The sequence below is a fragment of the Phoca vitulina genome, unplaced genomic scaffold (assembly GCF_004348235.1).
Source record: "Phoca vitulina isolate PV1807 unplaced genomic scaffold, GSC_HSeal_1.0 scaffold8, whole genome shotgun sequence".
NCBI lineage: Eukaryota > Metazoa > Chordata > Mammalia > Carnivora > Phocidae > Phoca > Phoca vitulina.
In genome coordinates this window covers 43,659,443-43,680,257 of record NW_022589711.1, presented here as the reverse complement: position 1 = coordinate 43,680,257, position 20,815 = coordinate 43,659,443, and the positions used below count along the sequence as shown (strand labels likewise).

At 36.3% G+C, this 20,815-nt stretch overlaps 1 protein-coding gene across 3 annotated transcripts in view; it reads left to right on the top strand.

Moving 5' to 3' along the window:
• The window catches only part of GOLGB1 (golgin B1), a 98,859-nt gene that overhangs the window by 17,011 nt on the left and 61,033 nt on the right, over positions 1–20,815 (top strand). For all 3 annotated transcript variants that reach the window (XM_032406654.1, XM_032406653.1, XM_032406652.1), the window contains exons 2-5: positions 8,697–8,791; positions 9,604–9,756; positions 9,968–10,120; positions 18,796–18,924. In XM_032406654.1, the coding sequence (XP_032262545.1) occupies positions 8,699–8,791; positions 9,604–9,756; positions 9,968–10,120; positions 18,796–18,924 (528 nt within the window). In that variant the 5' untranslated portion in view covers positions 8,697–8,698. The remainder of the gene's footprint in view (positions 1–8,696; positions 8,792–9,603; positions 9,757–9,967; positions 10,121–18,795; positions 18,925–20,815) is intronic.

The window sequence follows — 20,815 nt, the reverse complement described above, 5'->3', positions numbered from 1 at the left end:
GCAGCTCCCTCCCCGTTCCGTTTCTCCTCCGATATCTGCCCACGAAATCACGGCTCCCTGCTTCATACCTCGAAACCAACTGCCTGCGATATTCTGTTTGTAGAGGTCCAGATCTATCTTCTTACATCTGAGGCTGATTTTGTGGGTGTTCAGAGTGGTCTGGTAGATATCCAGCTCAATTCCGGGGACCGGTTGGAATAGGGTCCCCTACTCCTCCACCATCTTTTCCTCTCTCCGAGGCTTTGGAATTTTGATAGGATTGCATTGAATCTGTAGATTGCTTTGAGTGGTATGGACTTTTAATAATGTTCTTCAAATCTGTGAACATGGATATCTTTCCATTTGTATGTTTTTTCCGAATTCCTTTTATCAATGTGTTACAATTTTCAGTGTACAGATCTTTTACCTCCTTAGTTAAATGTATTCCTAAGTACTTTATTTTTTTAAATGCTGTTATAAGTGGGATTGTTTTCTTAATTTGGGAGGGATAGTTTGTTGTTAGTATATAGAAACAGTGATTTTTTTTAAGGAGTTTTTTTATTTATTTGACAGAGAGAGACACAGTGAGAGAAGGAACACAAGCAGGGGGAGTGGGAGAGGGAGAAGCAGGCTTCCCGCTGAGCAGGGAGCCCGATGTGGGGCTCAATCCCAGGACCCTGGGATCATGACCTGAGCCGAAGGCAGACGCTTAATGACTGAGCCACCCAGCGCCCCAGAAACAATAATTTTTGTATATTGATTTTATGTCCTGCAACTTTATTGAATTCATTTTTTAGTTGTAATAATTTTTAAAGAAGATTTATTGATTTGAGAGAAAGAGAGAGAGAAAAGGGATAAGCAAGGGGAGGGGCAGAGGGAGAGAAACTCAAGCAGACTCCATGCTGAGCGCAGAGCCTGACGCGGGCCTTGATACCACACCCCTGAGAACATGACGTGAGCCGAAATCAAGAGTTGGACACTCATCCAACTGAGCCATCCAGACACCCCTAGCTGTAATAATTCTTTGGTGGAGTCTTTAGGGTTTCCTATATGTAAGATCATGTTTTCTGCAAACAGAGAACATTCTACTTCTTTTCGATTTGGATGCCTTTTATTTCATTTCCTTGCCTAATTGATCTGGCTAGGACTTCTAGTACTACATTGAATAGAAGTGGTAAGAATGGGCATCCTTATATCTGATTTTAGAGGAAAAGCTTTTAGCTTTTTTGCCATTGAATATGATGTTAATTTTGGGCTTGTTGTATATGGTCTTGATTGTATTGAGGTACATTCCTTCTGTACCTAATTGGTTGACAGTTTTTATCATGCAAGGATGTTGAATTTTTAAAATGCTTTTTCTCCATCTGTTGAGATGATCATGTGACATTTATCCTTCGTTCTCTTAATGTAGTGCATCACATTTATTGATTTGTGGATGTTGAACCATCCTTGCATCTTAGGAATACATCCTACTTGACATGGTGTATGATTCTTTTCATGTGATGTTGAATTGGGTATGCTAGTATTTTGTTGAGGATTTTTGGATCTATTTTATCAGGGATACTGGCGTATAATTTTATTGTAGTGTCCTTCTCTGGATTCAGTATTCAGGTGATGCTGTCCTCATAAAATGACTTTGAAAGTGTTTCCTCTTCTTCAGTTTTTTTTAGAATAGTTTTGAGAAGGATTGGCATTAATTCTTCTTTAAACATTTTTTAGAATTCACTTTAGTGAAGCCATCAAGTTCTGGGTGATATATGGAATTGTTGAATCACCATATTGTACACCTGAAACTAATACAACACTGTATGATTGTTAACTGGAATTAAATTTTTTTACATCTCAAAAAAAGAAAAGAACATAAAAGAAGAAATAAAATTACTATTAATATGCAAAAAAAAAAAAAACACCAAGAAGTAAACTGGAAAATTCACAAATATGTGGAAATTAAACAACATGCTCCTGAACCAATGAGTCAAAGAAAAAAGCCAAAAAAGAAATAAAAAATTATATTGAGACAAATGAAAATATGACATACTTATGGAAAGTTAATGAGATGCAGCAAAAGCAGTTTTAAGAGGGAAATTTATGGAGATAGACTCCTACATTAAGAAAAATGAAAGATCTTAAATAAATAACCTGTCTTGACACCTCAAGTAACCGGGAAAAGAACAAACTAAGGTGAAAGCAGAAGGAAGGAAATAACAAATATCAGAGCAGAAATAAAGGAGATGGAGATTAGAAAAATAATAGAAAAGACAAATAAAACTTTTTCAACAAAACTGGTTTTTGAAAAGATAAAATTGACAAACCTTTAGCTAGACTAAGAAAAGAGAGAAGATTCAATGAGTAAAATTATAAATGATGAAGGAGACACTACACTGATAACGCAGAAATACAAGGAATCATAAGAGACAACCATGAATAATTATATGCAAGAAATGGATGAATTCCTAGAAACATACAACCTACCAAGACTGAATCACAAGAAACAGAACACCTGAACAAACCAATAACATAAAGAGATTGAATCAGTAACCAAAAGCCTCTCAATAAAGAAATGCCCAGAACTTGATGGCTTCACTAAGTGAATTCTAAAAAATGTTTAAAGAAGAATTAATGCCAATCCTTCCCAAACTATTCTAAAAAACTTCTCTCCCTCTCATGACAGTTTTTGACTAAAAGTCTATTTTGTCTTTTAAAAATATAGTTACCCTTGCTTTCTTTTGGTTACCATTTGCATGGGATATATTTTTCCATCCCTTCACTTTCAGCCTGTCTGTAACCTTAGGACCAAAGTGAGTCTCTTGTAGTGGGCATATAGTTGGATATTGTTTGTTTATTTATTTTAAAGATTTTCTTTATTTATCTGAGAGAGAGTGAGTGAGAGAGAGCACTAGCAGGGGCAGCAGTAGAGGGAGAGGGAGAAGCAGGCTCCCCAGTGAGCAGGGAGCCCGATGTGGGGCTTGATCCCAGGACCCTGAGATCATGACCTGAGCTGAAGGGAGACACTTAACTGAGCCACCCAGGTGCCTGGATATTGTTTTTTAAATCAATTCAGCCACTCCATGTCTTTTGATTAGATAATTTAATACATTTAAATTTAAAGTAGTTATTGAAGGACTTACTATTGCCATTTTGTTAATAGGTTTCTGACTATTTTGTGGTTCCTTTGTTCCTTTCTTCTCTTGCTGTCTTCCTGGGTTTTTCAACTTCTGATGTATGGCTTTTCATGTCTTATATAATTTTTAATGCCTTTTAGTCCTTTTGGTTGATTTAGTAGGTTGTAGTTCTGAGTTATTTTGAGCATGGCTCTTTGACATGCTTCCATTTTCTGTATGGATATTATTTTGCTCTTTTTCTTATAATAACTTTGTATGGAAATTGTGTAACTTTTCAGGTGCTCATTTTTATGTTAATGTTGCTGAATTTTTAGAAGGAGATTTATTTTGGGTAGCTTTTCTAACTTTGCAGAGCTCCCTCTTACATTGTTTTCCAGTGTTGGTTCAAAATATGGCCATTGGATTTCTGAGATTTCCAGACTCTTTTTCCACTATCTCCAGCTCATTCTTTATCTGGGTCTTCCTTTGTTCTCTGTTGACTCTGACTTGATGAATCTTGATTCTACTCTCAGTAGAGGCCCTGTTCTGAAAGAGACCCCCGACTCTTTAGTTTTGAGTGTTCATGGGGCCCAGACTCTTTAGCCTTTTCAGACCTTGCAGGTTCCTTGCACTTAGGTGCTACTGGAGTAAGGATATACCTTCCTTTTTCAGTTGCTGTTCTTTAATTGGCTCAGCACATTTTCCAGTGAATACCCACTAGCTCTTTTGTGGTTCTCTTGGTATCCTGTTTGTCGCATTCTTATAGCTTCTGTAGGGGAGCATTATTTTACCTCTATCCCCTTAAGGTTTTTACTGGGCCTGAGAATTACATTTACATAGGACAGATTAACAGGGAAAGCATACAGATTTATTTAGTATAAATTTTAAGTGACACTGGAGCCCTCATAAAGAAATGAAGACCAAAAGAATCAGAGTAGAACACTTAAATATTGAGTTGGACAGAGAGCAGTAAATTGTGATAATGATACAAGGCAAAGGGATAGTTAATCATGGAGAAGTGACTAGGAAGATAAGGATTCACATACAAGATTTGTTTGTACAAATTCCTTTTGGCCTCAACTCCCCATTCCTGGAGATAAGAATGTTACTTTCCTCCTAATATAGGGAGGACATCTTCCACACGGGGTTTTATATCTTGCTTTCAGGAAGAAAAAGGGGAGGTCAGAGCATCCTTCTTGTACCTGCGGTTTTTCAAGTGCCTTTAGCTCAAGATAATCTTTATGCCAAAATGGCATAGTAGGGGTGGAACATTCTGCCCACCCCCGCTTCACTTCCCTCTTCCCACATGGACAGCAACGACATGCAGATCTTGTGGCTGTTGGTGGGTTGTCTATATCCATGTTTATTTTAGAGTTTGTGGAAAACTTTGTCACATAGTTTTTGTTTTTTTGTAAAGGCTGTATATAGGTTTTTAGTTTTGTTACCTAGTTGCTTTGTCAGTTTTTATGTGGGAATTCAGGAAGATCCACAATCAGTGATGTCTCCTACTGCCATCTTCTCAGAGTCCCATCAGTTGGTTGATATGTGTTGTGTGTGCTTGTTCCTAATGTAGTCTGAAAAATCTGAAGATAAAGTGAATCTTGATAAATTAGGTTCTGCTATGACTTTCTTTGATTAATGCAACTCTCTATGCCTAATGAAGACTCTTTAGTTTTGGTGTTCGTTTCCTTCATTAATGATTATTATAGAAAATTCAATCTCTAGAGTTGAAAAGAAAGTTTAGTCTATGTAATGGTGAGTTGTGATTTTTTTTTTTAAACTGACTATAGTTATGAATTTCACAGCTTGAATGAGTGGTTATATATGGTCCTATATACTTAAATGTGATCCTATGTTGTCTTTCTAGTAGTTATATATACTAATACATGGCCGTATGTTGCCCTTCGAGGAGTGGTTTTCTTTTTCCTTTCCTGTTTCACACATCTTTTCTAAATGTTATATGCTAGTTAGGTTATCCAAGATAACCTGTTATAGAAACAAACTCCTCACCACTTCTTTCTTAATTAAGGACCACGATTGCCCTAAACATTATTACTACTCAGAGTAGAAGAAAACTTTAGCAGAAATTGGTGTTATTCAAGTGCTTATTTTTTTTTTTTAAAGATTTTTATTTATTTATTTGAGAGAGAGAGAATGAGAGAGAGCACATGAGAGGGGGGAGGGTCAGAGGGAGAAGCAGACTCCCTGCCGAGCAGGGAGCCCGATGCAGGACTCGATCCAGGGACTCCAGGATCATGACCTGAGCCGAAAGCAGTTACTTAACCAACTGAGCCACCCAGGCGCCCCTTCAAGTGCTTATTTTGTACAAGAGCTCTTACATTTCTCCCTACTGAGGCTTTTAAAGGCCAAATAACATTTTATCATTAAACATAAAATTTAGCATAATTACTTATGCTAGTGCTATGCACAGTACAGTTCTGTTTTGATTTTTCCTAACAAAGTATTAATAATTTCACTTTCAAAGAGTTTATGGACTAGCCATTGACACTGATCTGAATGAATAAATAAGTAAAAAATAAGGGATGTGTGAGTATGTGTATATGTGTGTGTGTATTTAGGTTGTCTTTTTCTTCTATAATGAGTTTTGTTAGCTTGTATCTTTTAAGGAATTGTCCCATTTTTTCTGTGTTGATGAATTTATGAGCATAGAGTTATTTGTAGTGTTACAATATTTTAATGTATGTTATATTTTAATGTATGTTAGATCGATAGCGATGTCTCCTTTCTCATAATTGGTATTGATAGTTTGTGTCTTCTCTTTTTTTTCTTGGTCAGCCTGACTAGAGCTTTATCAATTTTTTTTTATCTTTTCAAAAAACCAATTTTTAAAAAGTTTATATTTTAATTCCACTTAGTTAACATGTAGTGTTATATTAGTTTCAGGTGTACAATATAGGGATTAAGCAATTCCTTACATCACCCAGTACTTATGACAAGTGTACTCCTTAATCCCATCACCTAATTAACCATCACCCCCTCTCCCCCACCTCGCCTCTGGTAACCATCAGTTTGTTCTCTATGATTAAGAGTCTGTTTCTTTGTCTCTCTCTCTTTTTCTCCTCTTTGGTCATTTGTTTTGTTTCTTAAATTCTACATATGAGTGGTATCATATGGTATTTGTCTTTCTCTGACTAACTTACTTCACTTAGCATTATACTCCCTAGCTCCATCCATGTCATTGCAAATGGCAAGATTCCATTCTTTTTTTATGACTGAATAATATTCTATTGTATATATATACCACATCTTCTTTATCCATTTATCAATTGATGGACACTTGGGCTGCTTTCATATCTTGGCTATTGTAAATAAACAAAGGGGTACATGAATCCCTTTGAATTAGTGTTTTTATATCCTTTGGGTAAATACCTAGTAGTACAATTGCTGGATTGTAGGGTAGTTCTATTTTTAACTTTTTGAGGAAACTCTATACTGTTTTCCAGAGTGGCTGCATCAGTTAGTATTCCATCAACAGTGCAAGAAGGTTCCTTTTTCTCCACATCCTTGCCAACAACTGTTGTTTCTTGTGTTGTTGATTTTAACTATTCTGACAAGTGATATCTCATTATGGTTTTGATTTGCATTTTCTTTATGGTAAGTAATGATGAGCATCTTTTCATGTGTCTGTTGGCCATCTGTATGTCTTCTTTGGAGAAATGTCTCTTCATGTCTTCTGCCCATTTTTTAATCAGATTATTTGGTTTTTGGGTGTTGAATTTTGTAAGTTCTTTATACATTTTGGATACTAACCCTTTATTGGATATGTCATTTGCAAGTATCTTCTCCCATTCTGCAAGTTGCCATTTAGTTTTGTTGATGTTTGTTTGCTGTACAGAAATTTTTTATTTTGATGTAGTCCCAATTGTTTATTTTTGCTTGTTTTCCCTTTTCTCAGGAGATGTAGCTAGAAAAAAGTTGCTACGGCCAATGTCAGAGAGGTTACTGCCTGTGTTCTATTCTAGGATTTTTATGGTTTCAGGTCTCACATTTAAGTCTTTATTCCACTTTAAATTTATTTTTTTGTATGGTGTAAGAAGGTGGTCCAGTTCGTTTGTTTCTTTTCAAGATTTTTTTTTCCTTTCAAGATTTTATTTAAATTCAAGTCAGTTAATGTATAGTGCAGTGTTAGTTTCAGGGTTAGAATTTAGTGATTCATCACTTGCATATAACATACAAGTGCCCTCCTTAATGCCCATCATCCATTTACACACACACTGTTACAGTGTGTCATTTAAAGCCATTGTTTCCTTGTTGGTTTTCTGTTTAGATAATCTGTCCATTGATGGGTTGTTGAAGTCCCCTGCTATTGTATTATTATGGATTAGTTCCTTTATGTTTGTTATTAATTGTTTTATGTATTTGGATGCTGCTAGGTGGGTGCATAAATATTTACAATTGTTATGTCTTCTTGTTGGATTGTCTCCTTTATTATTATATCCTGTCATTCATTGTCTCTTGCTATATATAGTCTTTGTTTTAAAGTCCACTTTGCCTGATATAACTATTTCCACTCCAGATTTCTTTTGACATCCATTTGCATGATAAATATTTCTTCATTCCCTCACTTTCAACCTGCATGTGTCCTTAGGTCTGAAGTGAGTCTCTTGTTGGCAGCATATAGATGGGTTTTATTTATTTATTTTATCCATTCTGCACCTTGTGTCTTTTGGTTGGAGCTAAGTTTAGTCCATTTACATTCAGAATAATTGTTGACAGATATGTATTTATTGCCATTTTATTACTTGTTTTGTGGATGTTTCTGGAGCTTTTCTCTTACCCTTTCTTGTCTTTCTCTTATGGTTTGCTGATTTTCTTTAGTGATACATTTGGATTTATTTCTCTTTATTCTTTGCACATTTATTAGTGTTTTTTGATAGGTCGTTTAAGATTGAACCCATTCTCTAAGAACCAACTTTTGGTTTTACTGATTTTCTCTATTTTTGTTTTCAATTTTATTAGTTTCTCCTCTAATTTTAATTTCTTTTTTGTCTGCTTATATTTGTTTTAATTAGCTCTTTTTCTGACTTCATACAGAAGCAGCATAGGTTGCGGAGGTAAATCCCTTTTCCTTCTTTTCTAATATGTGAATTTAATGCTGTACATTTGAACAAATATCATATTTAAATTTTAGCAAAACCACATGGTTTATCAGGAAACCCTCCTGAAAGAATGGGGTTCATGGGGCTGCATAAAAAGAAAAATTTTGCTGCATCATGGGTTTATTTGGCAAAGTAGAAGAGAATAACATTCTGGCTGGAGAAGGAATGTTAGAAGTTCATGTTTGTAAATGAAGTTATGATGAAAGAAAAGGGATTAAAGATAACTTTAAAAATATTATTTGCCACTAAACAATTATATATTTTATTTAGAAAATATTAGTGGTGGTAATTGAAGTGCAGTGCAGTTGCCACTGAAAAGAACATTGTGTGACTACACTGTACATACTCAAATGTATTTTTAAAGATATCGTCATGCTATTGTCTGTGTCTAATATATATCACCTGTACAGTTTATTTCACTTATAGATGATATAGTTACCAGTACAAGGGAAGCCTGTATCCATTTTACTGATTGTTATGTTTTCTTTTCTTGCAGAAATGCTGAGCCGATTGTCAGGATTAGCAAATGTGGTTTTGCATGAATTATCAGGAGATGACACTGATCAAAATATGAGGGCTTCCCTAGACCCTGTGAGTAGCTCTATTCTGAATTAAACTGATGAGACATATATTTCATGTTCTTCTGAGGGAAAGAGTTTAAGATAGAAGGTTTTGAGCAGCCTCCATTTTGCTAGGTGGAAGAGGGGATTAAGAAAAATATTGATACTTTATAAATGATCCTTCTCCTGTAAGTTTGTAGCGTATGAGCCACAGTGACGGGAATCAAGTCCTGGATGAGATTGGAAAGATCTTTTTCATTTGTCCCTTGAGCCTTGTTTAGTGGTAGATTGTTTTACCTTCTCCTCAGGTGTATATCCTGTTCCCTAGGAAAGGATTGAATGGTAAGTGGCAGAACTGGGGCACCTTTCAGGTTTGAAAATATGTTTGCTATTATAAATTTATTTACATTTCTCTTATAGTTTATATTGTATTTTTTGATAGCCACATGGGGAATCAAAAGAAGTCCTTTAGTTTTCTGAAAGACAAGCAGTATTGCCTAGTGGTTAAGAGAATTTTATTCAACTGCTGTCTTAAATTTAAATTTTGGGCTCTTCCACTTAATAGTTTGTTATCTTTGCTTCCTTTTATTTTTCTCTTTGGTAAAATTAGGATAATATCATAAGTGAGATAATGTTTTGTTTGTGAAATGCTTAACATTTCCAAAATACTCAATATATTTTAATGGCTATGATGATAAGAAATCTTTCCAACTCTGATCCAATAATAATTAAGAATGGAAATGAGATGGGCAAAAGATAAGATGAAGTTGGAATGAAGAAACTCTTTTTTGGACACTAGTATTTTTCCCCTGATGCATTGGTAACTTTTTGTCTAAATACTAGGCATTACCCCAAGAATCTGACATGGAATTTAACGATAGGACACAAGAGGATGTACTGGAGCGCCTGGCTTATGCTGAGCAGTTGGTGGTGGAGCTAAAAGAAATCATTAGAGAGAAGGACATTCAATTGCAGCAAAAAGATGAAGTTCTACAGGTACCAGGGTTTTTCTCCTTTCTTGCCAAGCATTTGATAAAAGATGGACACAATATTCACTTAGATTTTTCTTTTCACTTAGATTATTGGAGAGTGTGATTCTTATTTTCCTAATACTGTAAGATGATGCCTCCTGAGAATTAACTTTTGTTATGTATTAGGCACGTGATGAATAAACATTTATCTATTTACCGTCATTGTTCTCTGACAGGAAGAAAGAAAAGCTGCTGATAACAAAATAAAAAAACTAAAACTTCATGCTAAGGCCAAATTAACTTCTTTGAATAAACACATAGAAGAAATGAAGGCACAAGGAGGGACTGTTCTGCCTACAGAACCTCAGTCAGAGGAGCAACTCTCCAAGGTATGGTAATGGGAGACACTACACATTTTCTGAGTGGAAATGCCTCCCATGATAGCAGATATTCACTAATCACAAAAATTTATGAAGCTACAGTAGTACAGCACTAAATGCTGTCCTTTCTTATCGAGCTTGCAGTCTAGCCGGGCTCTGGGTCACACACAGAGAGAATAAAAGGCCAACAGAAAATGTAGAAATGAAATGTGACCTAGACTTTCAGAGAATTAAAAAAGGCTAACAGGATAAGTAAATACCGCAGTGAGGCATTTGGATAGGAGAGGCACATACTTTATGGAGGGATTTCATCTTTGGTTAGAAGATTAAACTAGGTGGTGTGTAAGGTTTCTGCCAGCTCTGAATTCTTTAATTCAGTGACTTGACACAGAATATTCTGTGTCCTCATATGGCCCCACAGTAGCAGATTAAAGTTTCATGCATTGTAACTGAATCAACTAGATTGCCTTGGGGTCCCTGTAAGGGGTGCTTTCTAGGTTTATGACTGCCACAGCAAAATAATTTAAGGTCGGGGTTAGGAGTAAGGAAATTGGTGCCTTTTGAGAAATAGAGTATTGTCCCAATACTCATTTTCATTAATTTCCTATATGGTTAAATCCCAAATATTCACAAGCAGTCAGCCATTTAGTGAACAAGAATCTTCAGTTTTTTGGAGTTTGGTATAGAATACATGGAGGCTGGCATTATCCCATGTGCATACTGCAATTGGCCTAGACTTAACTCTGCATAAGAAATCTATTAATTTTTATTTTTTTAATTATACCTTGTTTTACTCTTTGATTCACTAGTATTCTTTTTTTTAATTTAAATTCAATTAGCCAACATATAGTACATCATTAGTTTCAGATGTAGAGTTCAATAATTCATCAGTTGCATATAACACCCAGTGCTCATCACATCATGCGCCCTCCTTAATGCTCATTCACTAGTATTCTTATCTCAGTGTTTTTAGTTCTTGGGAAATAAGGTTGTAATTGATTCTGTAGGCACAACACTGGGGTCACTGGTTAGTTTCCTAGTACCCTGATTAGTCTTTCCATTCTGGGTCTAATGCTCAGAAGAAATTACTTTCCCTGATTAATAGCTTTATTTAACTTCTCAAAGTTTATTTTAGAAAGCTTATTTTAGGAGCTTTCTCATTCTTCTCAAATAACTTGTTCATCTTGATTCTTTTCTTATTTCTTGGTTCTTCCTCTGGTAATTCTTTTTTCTTGTAGCTGTGGTACCAGCCTGTCTCTCCCCATGTTGCTTTGTTTCTTCTAACTGTCCCCCTACTATGATTTTTAAATTATATATTTTATTTTATCTTTTTTTAATTTAAATTCAATTAACCAACATATAGTACATCATTAGTTTCAGATATACAGTTCAATAATTCATCAGTTGCATATATAACACCCAGTGCTCATCACATCACGTGCCGTCTTTAATGCCCATCACCCAGTTACCCCATCCCCCCACCCAACTCCCCTCCAGCAACCCTCAGTTTGTATCCTATAGTTAAGAGTCTTTCATGGTTTGTCTCCCTCTCTGATGACTTCCCATTCAGTTTTCCCTCCCTTCCCCTATGATCCTCTGTCTTGTTTCTCAAATTCCACATACCAGTGAGATCATATAATAATTGTCTTTCTCTGATTGACTTATTTCGCTTAGCATAATACCCTCTAGTTCCACCCACATCGTTGCAAATGGCAAGATTTCATTTTTTTGATGGCTGAGTAATATTCCATTTTGTGTGTGTGTGTGTGTGTGTGTGTGTGTGTGTGTGTGTGTGTGTATACACATATATATATATATATGCCACATCATCTTTATCCATTCAACTTTCTATGGACATCTGGGCTCTTTCCATAGTTTGGCTATAGTGGACATTGCTGCTATAAACATTGGGGTGCAGGTGCTCCTTCAGAACACTACATTTGTATCTCTGGGGTAAATACCCAGTAGTGCAATTGCTGGGTTGTAGGGTAGCTCTATTTTCAACTTTTTGAGGAACTCCATACTGTTTTCCAGAGTGGTTGCACCAGCTTGCATTCCCACCAACAATGTAGGAGGGTTCCCCTTTCTCTGCATCCTCAACATCTGTCATTTCCTGACTTGTTAATTTTAGATCTTGGATAATAGCCCTTTATCTGATATGTCATTTGCAAATATCTTCTCCCATTCCGTCGGTTGCCTTTTAGTTTTGGTGACTGTTTCCTTTGCTGTGCAGAAGCTTTTAACTTGATTAAGTTCCAATAGTTCATTTTTGCTTTAGTTTTCCTTGCCTTTGGAGACGTGTTTAGCAAGAAGTTGCTGCAGCTGAGGTTGAAAAAGTTGCTGCCTGTGTTTTTTAGGATTTTGATGGATTCCTGTCTCACATTTAGGTCTTTCATCCATTTTGAGTTTATCTTTGTGTATGCTGTAAGAAAATGGTCCAGTTTCATTCTTCTACATGTGGCTCTCCAATTTTCCCAACACCCATTTATTCAAGGGACTGTCCTTTTTCCATTGGATATTCCTTCCTGCTTTGTTGAAGATTAGTTGACCATAGAGTTGAGGGTCCATTTCTGGGTCCTCCATTCTGTTCTGTTGATCTGTGTGTCTGTTTTTGTGCCAGTACTGTATTGTCTTAATGATTACAGCTTTGTAATTTAACTTGAAGTCCAGTGTTGTGATACCACCAGGTTTGGTTTTCTTTTTCAACATTCCCCTGGCTATTTGGGGTCTTTTCTGGTTCCATACAAATTTTAGGATTATTTGTTCCAGCTCTGTGAAAAATGTCGATGGTATTTTGATAGGAATTGCATTGAATGTGTAGATTGCTCTGGGTAGCATAGATATTTTAACAATATTTGTTCTTCCAATCCATGAGCATGGAATGTTTTTCCATTTCTTTGTGTCTTCCTCAATTTCTGTCATAAGGGTTCTGTAGTTTTTAGAGTACAGATGCTTTACCTCTTTGGTTAAGTTTATTCCTAGGTATCTTAATGGTTTTGTGTGCAATTGTAAATGGGATTCATTCCTTAATTTCTGTTTCTTCTGTCTCATTGTTAGTGTATAGAAATGCAACTGATTTCTGTGCATTGATTTTATATTCTCCCACTTTGTTGAATTCCTGTATGAGTTCTAGCAATTTTGGGGTGTAGTCTTTTGGGTTTTCCACAGAGTATCATGTCGTCTGCGTAGAGTGACAGTTTGACTTCTTTGCCAATTCAGATGCCTTTATTTCTTTTTGTTGTCTGATTGCTGAGGCTAGGACTTCTAGTACCATGTTGAACAGCAGTGGTGATAGTGAACATCCCTGCCATGTTCCTGACCTTAGGGGAAAAGCTCTCAGTTTTTCTCCATTGAGAATGATATTCACTGTGGGCTTTTCATAGATGGCTTTTATGATATTGAGGTATGTTCCCTCTATCCCTACATTGCGAAGAGTTTTCATCAAGAAAGTATGCTGTACTTTGTCAAATGCTTTTTCTGCATCTATTGAGAGGATCATGTGGTTCTTGTTCTTTCTTTTATTTATGTAGTGTATCACATTGATTTGTGGATGTTGAACCACCCTTGCAGCCCAGGACTAAATAAATCCCACTTGGTCGTGGTGAATAATCCTTTTAATGTACTGTTGGATCCTGTTGTCTAGAAATTTGGTGAGAATTTTTGCATCCATGTTCAAATGGGATATTGGTCTGAAATTCTCCTTTTTGGTGGGGTTTTTGGTTTGGGGATCAAGGTAATGCTGGCCTCATAGAACGAGTTTGAAGTTTTCCTTCCATTTCTGTTTTTTGAAACAGTTTCAGAAGAATAGGTATTAGTTCTTTAAATGTTTGGTAGGATTCCCCTGGGAAGCCATCTGGCCCCGGACTCTTGTTTGTTGGGAAATTTTTATTACTGCTTCAATTTCCTTGCTTGTTATAGGTCTGTTCAGGTTTTCTATTTCTTTCTGGTTCAGTTTTGGTAGTTTATACATCTCTAGGAATGCATCCATTTCTTCCAGGTTGCCTAATTTGTTGGCATATAGTTGCACTTATAATTGTTTGTATTTCTCTGGTGTTGGTTGTGATCTCTCCTCTTTCATTCATGATTTTATTTATTTGGGTCCTTTCTCTTTTCTTTTTAAGTCTGGCCAGCGTTTTATCAGTCTTATTAATTCTTTCAAAGAACCAGCTCCTAGTTTTGTTGATCAGTTCTACTGTTCTTCTGGTTTGTATTTCATTGATTTCTTCTCTAATCTTTATTATTTCTCTTCTCCTGCTGGGTTTAGGCTTTATTTGCTGTTCTTTCCCCAGCTCCTTTAGGTGTAAGGTTAGGTTGTGTATTTGAGACCTTCCTTGTTTCTTGAGAAAGGCTTGTATTGCTGTATACTTTCCTCTTAAGACCACCTTTGCTGCATCCCAGAGGTTTTGAATAGTTGTGTTTTCGTTTTCATTTGTTTCCATGAATTTTTTTTAATTCTTCTTGAATTTTCTGGTTGACCCATTCATTCTTTAGTAGGATGCTCTTTAGCCTCCATGTATTTGAGTTCTTTCCAAATTTCTTCTTGTGATTGAGTTCCAGTTTCAAAGCATTGTGGTCTGAAAATATGCAAGGAATGATCCCAGTCTTCTGCTACTGGTTGAAATCTGATTTGTGACGCAGTATGTAATCTATTGTGGAGAATGTTCCATGTGCACTCAAGAAGAATGTGTATTCTGCTGCTTTAGGATAAAATGTTCTGAATATATCTGTGAAGTCCATCTGGTCCAGTGTGTCATTCAAAGCCCTATTTCCTTGTTGGTCTTCTGCTTAGATGATCTGTCCATTGCAGTGAGTGGGGTGTTAAAGTCCCCTACTATTATTGTATTATTGATGATGTGTTTCTTCAATTTTGTTATTAATTGGCTTATAATTGGCTACTCCCATGTTAGGGGTATAAATATTTACAATTGTTAGATCTTCTTGTTGGATAGTCCCTTTAATTACAATGAGTGTCCTTCCTCATCTATTACAGTCTTCAGTTTAAAATCTAATTTGTCTGATATAAGGATTGCCACCCCAGCTTTCTTTTGATGTCCATTAGCATGATAAATGGTTTTCCACCCCCTCACTTTAAATCTGGAGGTGTCTTTGGGTCTAAAATGAGTCTCTTGTAGATAGCATATGGATGGGTCTTGCTTTTTTATCCAATCTGATACCCTGTGTCTTTTGATTGAACTATTTACATTTACATTCAGAGTACCTGTTGAAAGATACGAATTTAGTGCCATTGTATTACCTATAAAGTCACTGTTTCTGTATATTGTCTCTGTTCCTTTCTGGTCTGTGTTACTTTTGGGCTCTCTCTTCGCTTAAAGGATCCCTTGTAATATTTCTTAGAGGACTGGTTTAGTGATCACAAATTCTTTTAGTTTCCATTTGTCCTGGAAGCTTTTTATCTCCTATTTTGAATGACATCCTATCTGTATAAAGTATTCTTGGCTGTATAAGTATCTGTATAAAGTATTCTTCTGCTGCTATATCATTTAGCACCCTGAATATATCATGCCAGTCCTTTCTGGCCTGCCAGGTCTCTGTGGATAGGTCTGCTGCCAGTCTAATGTTCCTACCCCTGTAGATTATGGACCCCTTGTCCCGAAATGCTTTCAGGATTTTCTCTTTGTCTCTGAGATTTGCAAGTTTCACTATTATATGTCAGGGTGTTGACCTATTTTTATTGATTTTGAGGGGGGTTCTCTGTGCCTCTTGGACTTGGATACCTGTTTCTTTCCCCAGATTAGGGACGTTCTCCACTATAGTTTGCTCCAATATACCTTCTGCCCCTTTGTCTCTTTCTTCTTCCTCTAGAACCCCAATAATTTTAATATTGTTTTGCTTTATGGTATTGCTGATCTCTCAAAGCCTCCCCTCATGGTCCAGTAATTGTTTATCTCACTTTTGGTTTTTTTATTCTCCATAATCTTATCTTCTCTATCACTTATTCTCTCTTCTGCCTCATTTATCCTAGCAATAAGAGCCTCCATTGTTGATTGTATCTCATCAATACAGTTTTTTATTTCAACCTGATTAGATCTTATTTCTTTTATTTTTCCAGAAAGGGATTCTCTAGTGTCTTCTATGCTTTTTTCAAGCCCAGCTGGTATCTTTATAATTGTTCTGAATTCTAGCTCTGACATCTTGCTAATATCCATATTTATAAAGCCTGTGGCAGTGATTACTTCCTCTTGTTCTTTTTTCTGGCAGTTTTTCCTTCTGGTATTTTTGTCCAGAGAAGAATAGATGAACAAGAGAACAAAAAAGAAATAAAAAATAAAAATATCAATCATGACCCCAGCGAAATATACACTAGGCAAATCAGAAGAGATCAGAAACCAAAAAAGAAAAAAAAAGAGGGGGCAGAAAAAGAGAGAGTATAATCAAACAGGTAGACAGTACAGGGTGATACATTTGGTCCTGGGTGTATTTTGGTCTGTTTGTTAGAAGACACTTGATCCCAAAATTGTAAATAAAAACATATATATATATATATATATATATACTAAAATAAAATTGAATATAGTAAAAGGAAGTAAAAAATGAAGAATATATCTGTAAAATGTAAATGTAAAAATGAAAATTAAAAAAAGATTTAAAGAGAGTTGATAAAATAAGCTAGTTGAAAAGGGAAAAAGAAAAAGAAAATTTTAAACTGAAAGACTAAAGAATTGTGAGGAAAAAACCTTGAGTTCTATATACTGTTTTCCCCCAGTGCAGGAGTTTTTCAGTTTCTGTGTGATTCGTAAACTTGGTTTTAGCCTGATGTTCCTGCTGGCCCTCTGGGGGAAGGGCCTTTTGCACTGATTCTCAGGTGTCTTTGCCTGGGCAGAGTTGCACCGCCCCTTGCCATGGGGCCGGGCTCAGTGTAAGCTGCTTTGGGTTGCTTTATGTGGCTTTTGTTCCTTTCAGGCTTTTCATGCTGCTTTAGAGGGTGAAAAAAAAATGGTGGCACCCCAAACTCCAGCCCCAGAGCTGAAGATCAGGGCCCCCACTCTTCAGTGTACCCTCATGGAAAAGCAGTCAATCCCTATTGTGTGTGCCAAACTGCAGACTCCTGCGGTGCACCCCTGCACAAATCCTCCCGGGGGGGGGGGGCGGCCCCACCAGGCTAGCTGCTTTCTGGGCCCCTGCTCAGGGAGCGGTTGCCCCATCATGCGTGCATCCGCGCTGCTCCTCCCTGGGGAAGAAGCAGGGTCTTTGCAGTGGTTTTGCAGCTTGCTGCACTCCTGCTTGGAGAGCGGTCAACCCACAATGCCATGGTTATGTTTATGGCAACACCGAGTTGAGAGGCCACTCTGGGGCTTGCTAATTGTAGCTGGCTTCCCTGCTGTAATGCTTGGGAACTCTGCTGCACACACCCACACCCATTCTTTCTGTGACCCTGGGATCCTGAGACCACACTGTCCCATCTAGGATTCTGTCCCACTTTGCCACCCGAGCACCTTTCAGGCAGGGACGTCCCTCACAGGAGCAGACTTCTAAAAGTTCTGATTTTGCACTCTGCTGCTATATCACTTTCCAGTAGCTGGCTTCCTAAGGCTTGGTTTATCTTCCCTTGGTTCCCTCTAACCCTTGGTTTATCTTCCAATATATCCCGATTCACTTCTCTGCACCTCCTACCTTGCAAAAAAATAGATTTTCTATTTGTAGAATTGCAGCAATTCTTTTCTTAGATCTCAGGTTGAATTCACAGGTGTTCAGAATGATTTGATAGATATCTAGCTGAAGTCAAGAGAACAGATGAAACGAGGGTCCTCTACTCTTCTACCATCTTCCCTCCTCCTCTTAAATTATCTATTTTATACTCTTTTTTTTTTAACGCCTGAGACCTTAAACAAATCAACACTTAGAGCTTCATTTCCTCCCTCTGTTAAATAAGAGGGTCGAATCAAATGATTTCTATGTTTGAGCAATGAGTCATGGCAGCTTTATACTCTTGTATACCCATCACAGAGCTACATATTCTCTCAAACGTATAGTTGAAGAGATGAGGGTAATTCTCAGATGCTTGACCAATATTACGTAGAAGAAAGTATAAAATTATTTTGTGTAGTTCTAATAAGCAGACTTGGTTCATTTGAGGGTGGTGAATTCAGTAGGGAGGGAGAGTCTGGTTCAGTCTGAGGAAGAGCTTTTGGGAAAAAAAAAATAGACTTGAAAGATTTGGATTTCCTCTTACTGGGTCTTGTATGATGTTTTGCTCCTCACTTAACAGCTCCTGTGCTTTCCTGAATTCTGTCCTCTGGTTCTTCAAGGCAGTGGGACTAAGTTTTCTATTAAGTTTTAGTCCTGTGTGGTGCTGACTGGTTTTGTCCTCAGACTAAAAACCATAAAAAAGGAAAACGTTGTGTCATTTCTTCCAAGTATTGACTCCCTTCCAGTATCTTCCTGCTTTTGGTTGCCCTCTAGCATTTTCAAGTAGCTATTTTTCTATCTTGGCCGGAGTTGATAGCTGTTAATCTGAGGGAGGATGAATCTAATAGGAGCTACTTGGCCATACTAAAATGGAAAACTCTTAAGATTCCTTCCTGGTTGTTAGGTCAGGTGTTATTTCTTGCTCCCATTTATAAAACTGTAATCAAATGGTTATATAGGGCAAGTTAGAACAAAAGATCGAATATATGTTAATTATAGTTCTTTTAAATAAATGACCTTATCTCCTTCATTTTCAGCATGATAAGAGTTCTACAGAGGAAGAGACGGAAGTAGAAAAGATAAAACATAAACTCCAGGAGAAGGAGGAACTAATTAGCTGTTTGCAAGCCCAACTTTCCCAGGCACAGGCAGAGCAAACTACACAGGTAGGGGTGTTAAGTCACCTCATAGTCATTAGGTTGATGAATCACTAAGTCCCAATGGATTATTATATGACAAATGCATTTTTTAGATGGCCAACAGATAGTTATCTATGTATGTATCAGTTTACTTTATTTTCCCCTTTCCTCCTCTCACCAACTTCCTTTCCTTCCTGCCTAAGTCTAGTAATTGGTGTTTGCCATTCTTGGTTAATATTTGTGGATACCCAGTATACTCTTTTAATATATGGTTTCACATATTTTTATTTCAAAGGAGTTTTTCTTAAATTATATAGCTTGTGGTATTTGGTCTGTTTTCTTCTCTAGGGACTTCCGTTATCTGTATGTTCCTTCTTTGATTATCTTTAATATTTGTCACTTACTCTCAATTCCTTTTTCTTTCTTTCTTCATTTTATAGTTTCTTCTTTTTGTTGTCCTTCACTTAAGGCGTTCTGTTTGTGTTTGTTTACTTTTGTGTTCCCTCTTGTTTAGACTTCTTTTTCTGAAATTTTTTCTTATATATCAAATTTTCTCTAATTTCAGTCACCTCCTTTCTGATTTTTCTGATTCTGATTATGCTGTTTCTCTGTGTCTCGTATAATTTTCTTTATTTGTTAACACCTTTTGAGATAGATTGCAGTTTTGATTTGTTTTTTGAACATGCCTCTGGTCTGTTATAATCACCTTTAAGCGTGTTGTTCTCCTTAGCTTTTGTTTTTATAGTAACTTTGTATGAAATTTGATCTTGATCCTTTTATGTTCCTTATTTTTGTAGGCAGTTAATTTTTCTAAACTTTTGGAAGGAGGCTTGGTTCAGGAAAACTTTTCTTTACTTAACAGACCTCTCTCTTTTGTTGTTTTTTTGTATTGTGTCCAAAGATTTGGCAGCTGGATTTCTGAGATTTCCTGGTTTTCTTCCTCCTGCCCTTCACTTTGGCCTATACCAACATTGTCCAATAGTAATATAGTGTAAGCCACAGGTATAATTTAAAGTTTTGTAGCAGAAACAGGTAAAATTAATTTTAACAAGTATTTCATGTAGTCCAATATAGTCAAAATATACTTGTGAGATTAATAGAATAATTATTTTTTGTGTTATTTTACTTTTTCTTTTTTTTTGCACTGTCTGAAATTTGGTGTGTATTTTTACATTATATCTCAATTTGGATTATTAAATTCTCATTGGAAATACTTCTTCTCTGTTTGGATTTCATAAAATTTCCAGTTGAGAAAATAGATTCATATACTCAAGTTCCAGACATATTTAAAAGCTTTCCAATAACTGAACTGAGGGCTGAAATATCATTTTTTAATGATCTACATAAGTATCAACTGTGACTCATGCTATCTGCATAAAGTATTCAGATAAATACATTACAGTGTTACATGAGTGTGTAGGAAAAAATCATTCAAACTGAATGAATCCACTGACACTGACTAGGTAGGCAATGTGTTTATTGTAATACTAGGAACAGCATGCATTCTTGTTACTTGTATAACAATTTAAGAGTATTTGACATTATACAATAAAGTGAAATATAGTAGTATTTAATGGGAAAATAATTTATAGTTCAATTAATTACAATTAAATAATATTAATAATTAAACTCCTCATTTGCATTAGGCATATTTCAAGCCCTCTGGAGCGACATGTGGCTAGTTGATAATGAATTATACAGCATGTGTATAGACCTTTTTCTTCTGTTTCTGTTACCTCTATTCTGCATAATTTTTATTTCACTCCTATAAGTTTCTTCTTATTTCTGGTCCATGTCTTAGAAGACAGTCCTGATGAGGCAGTTTTGAAAATTCAGAGGAACTAAGTTGTTGTAGCCTTTTAGTCCTTCTTACTGTGGACCCCTTGCATTTACCCAATATTGGAGAATGGGGAACCCC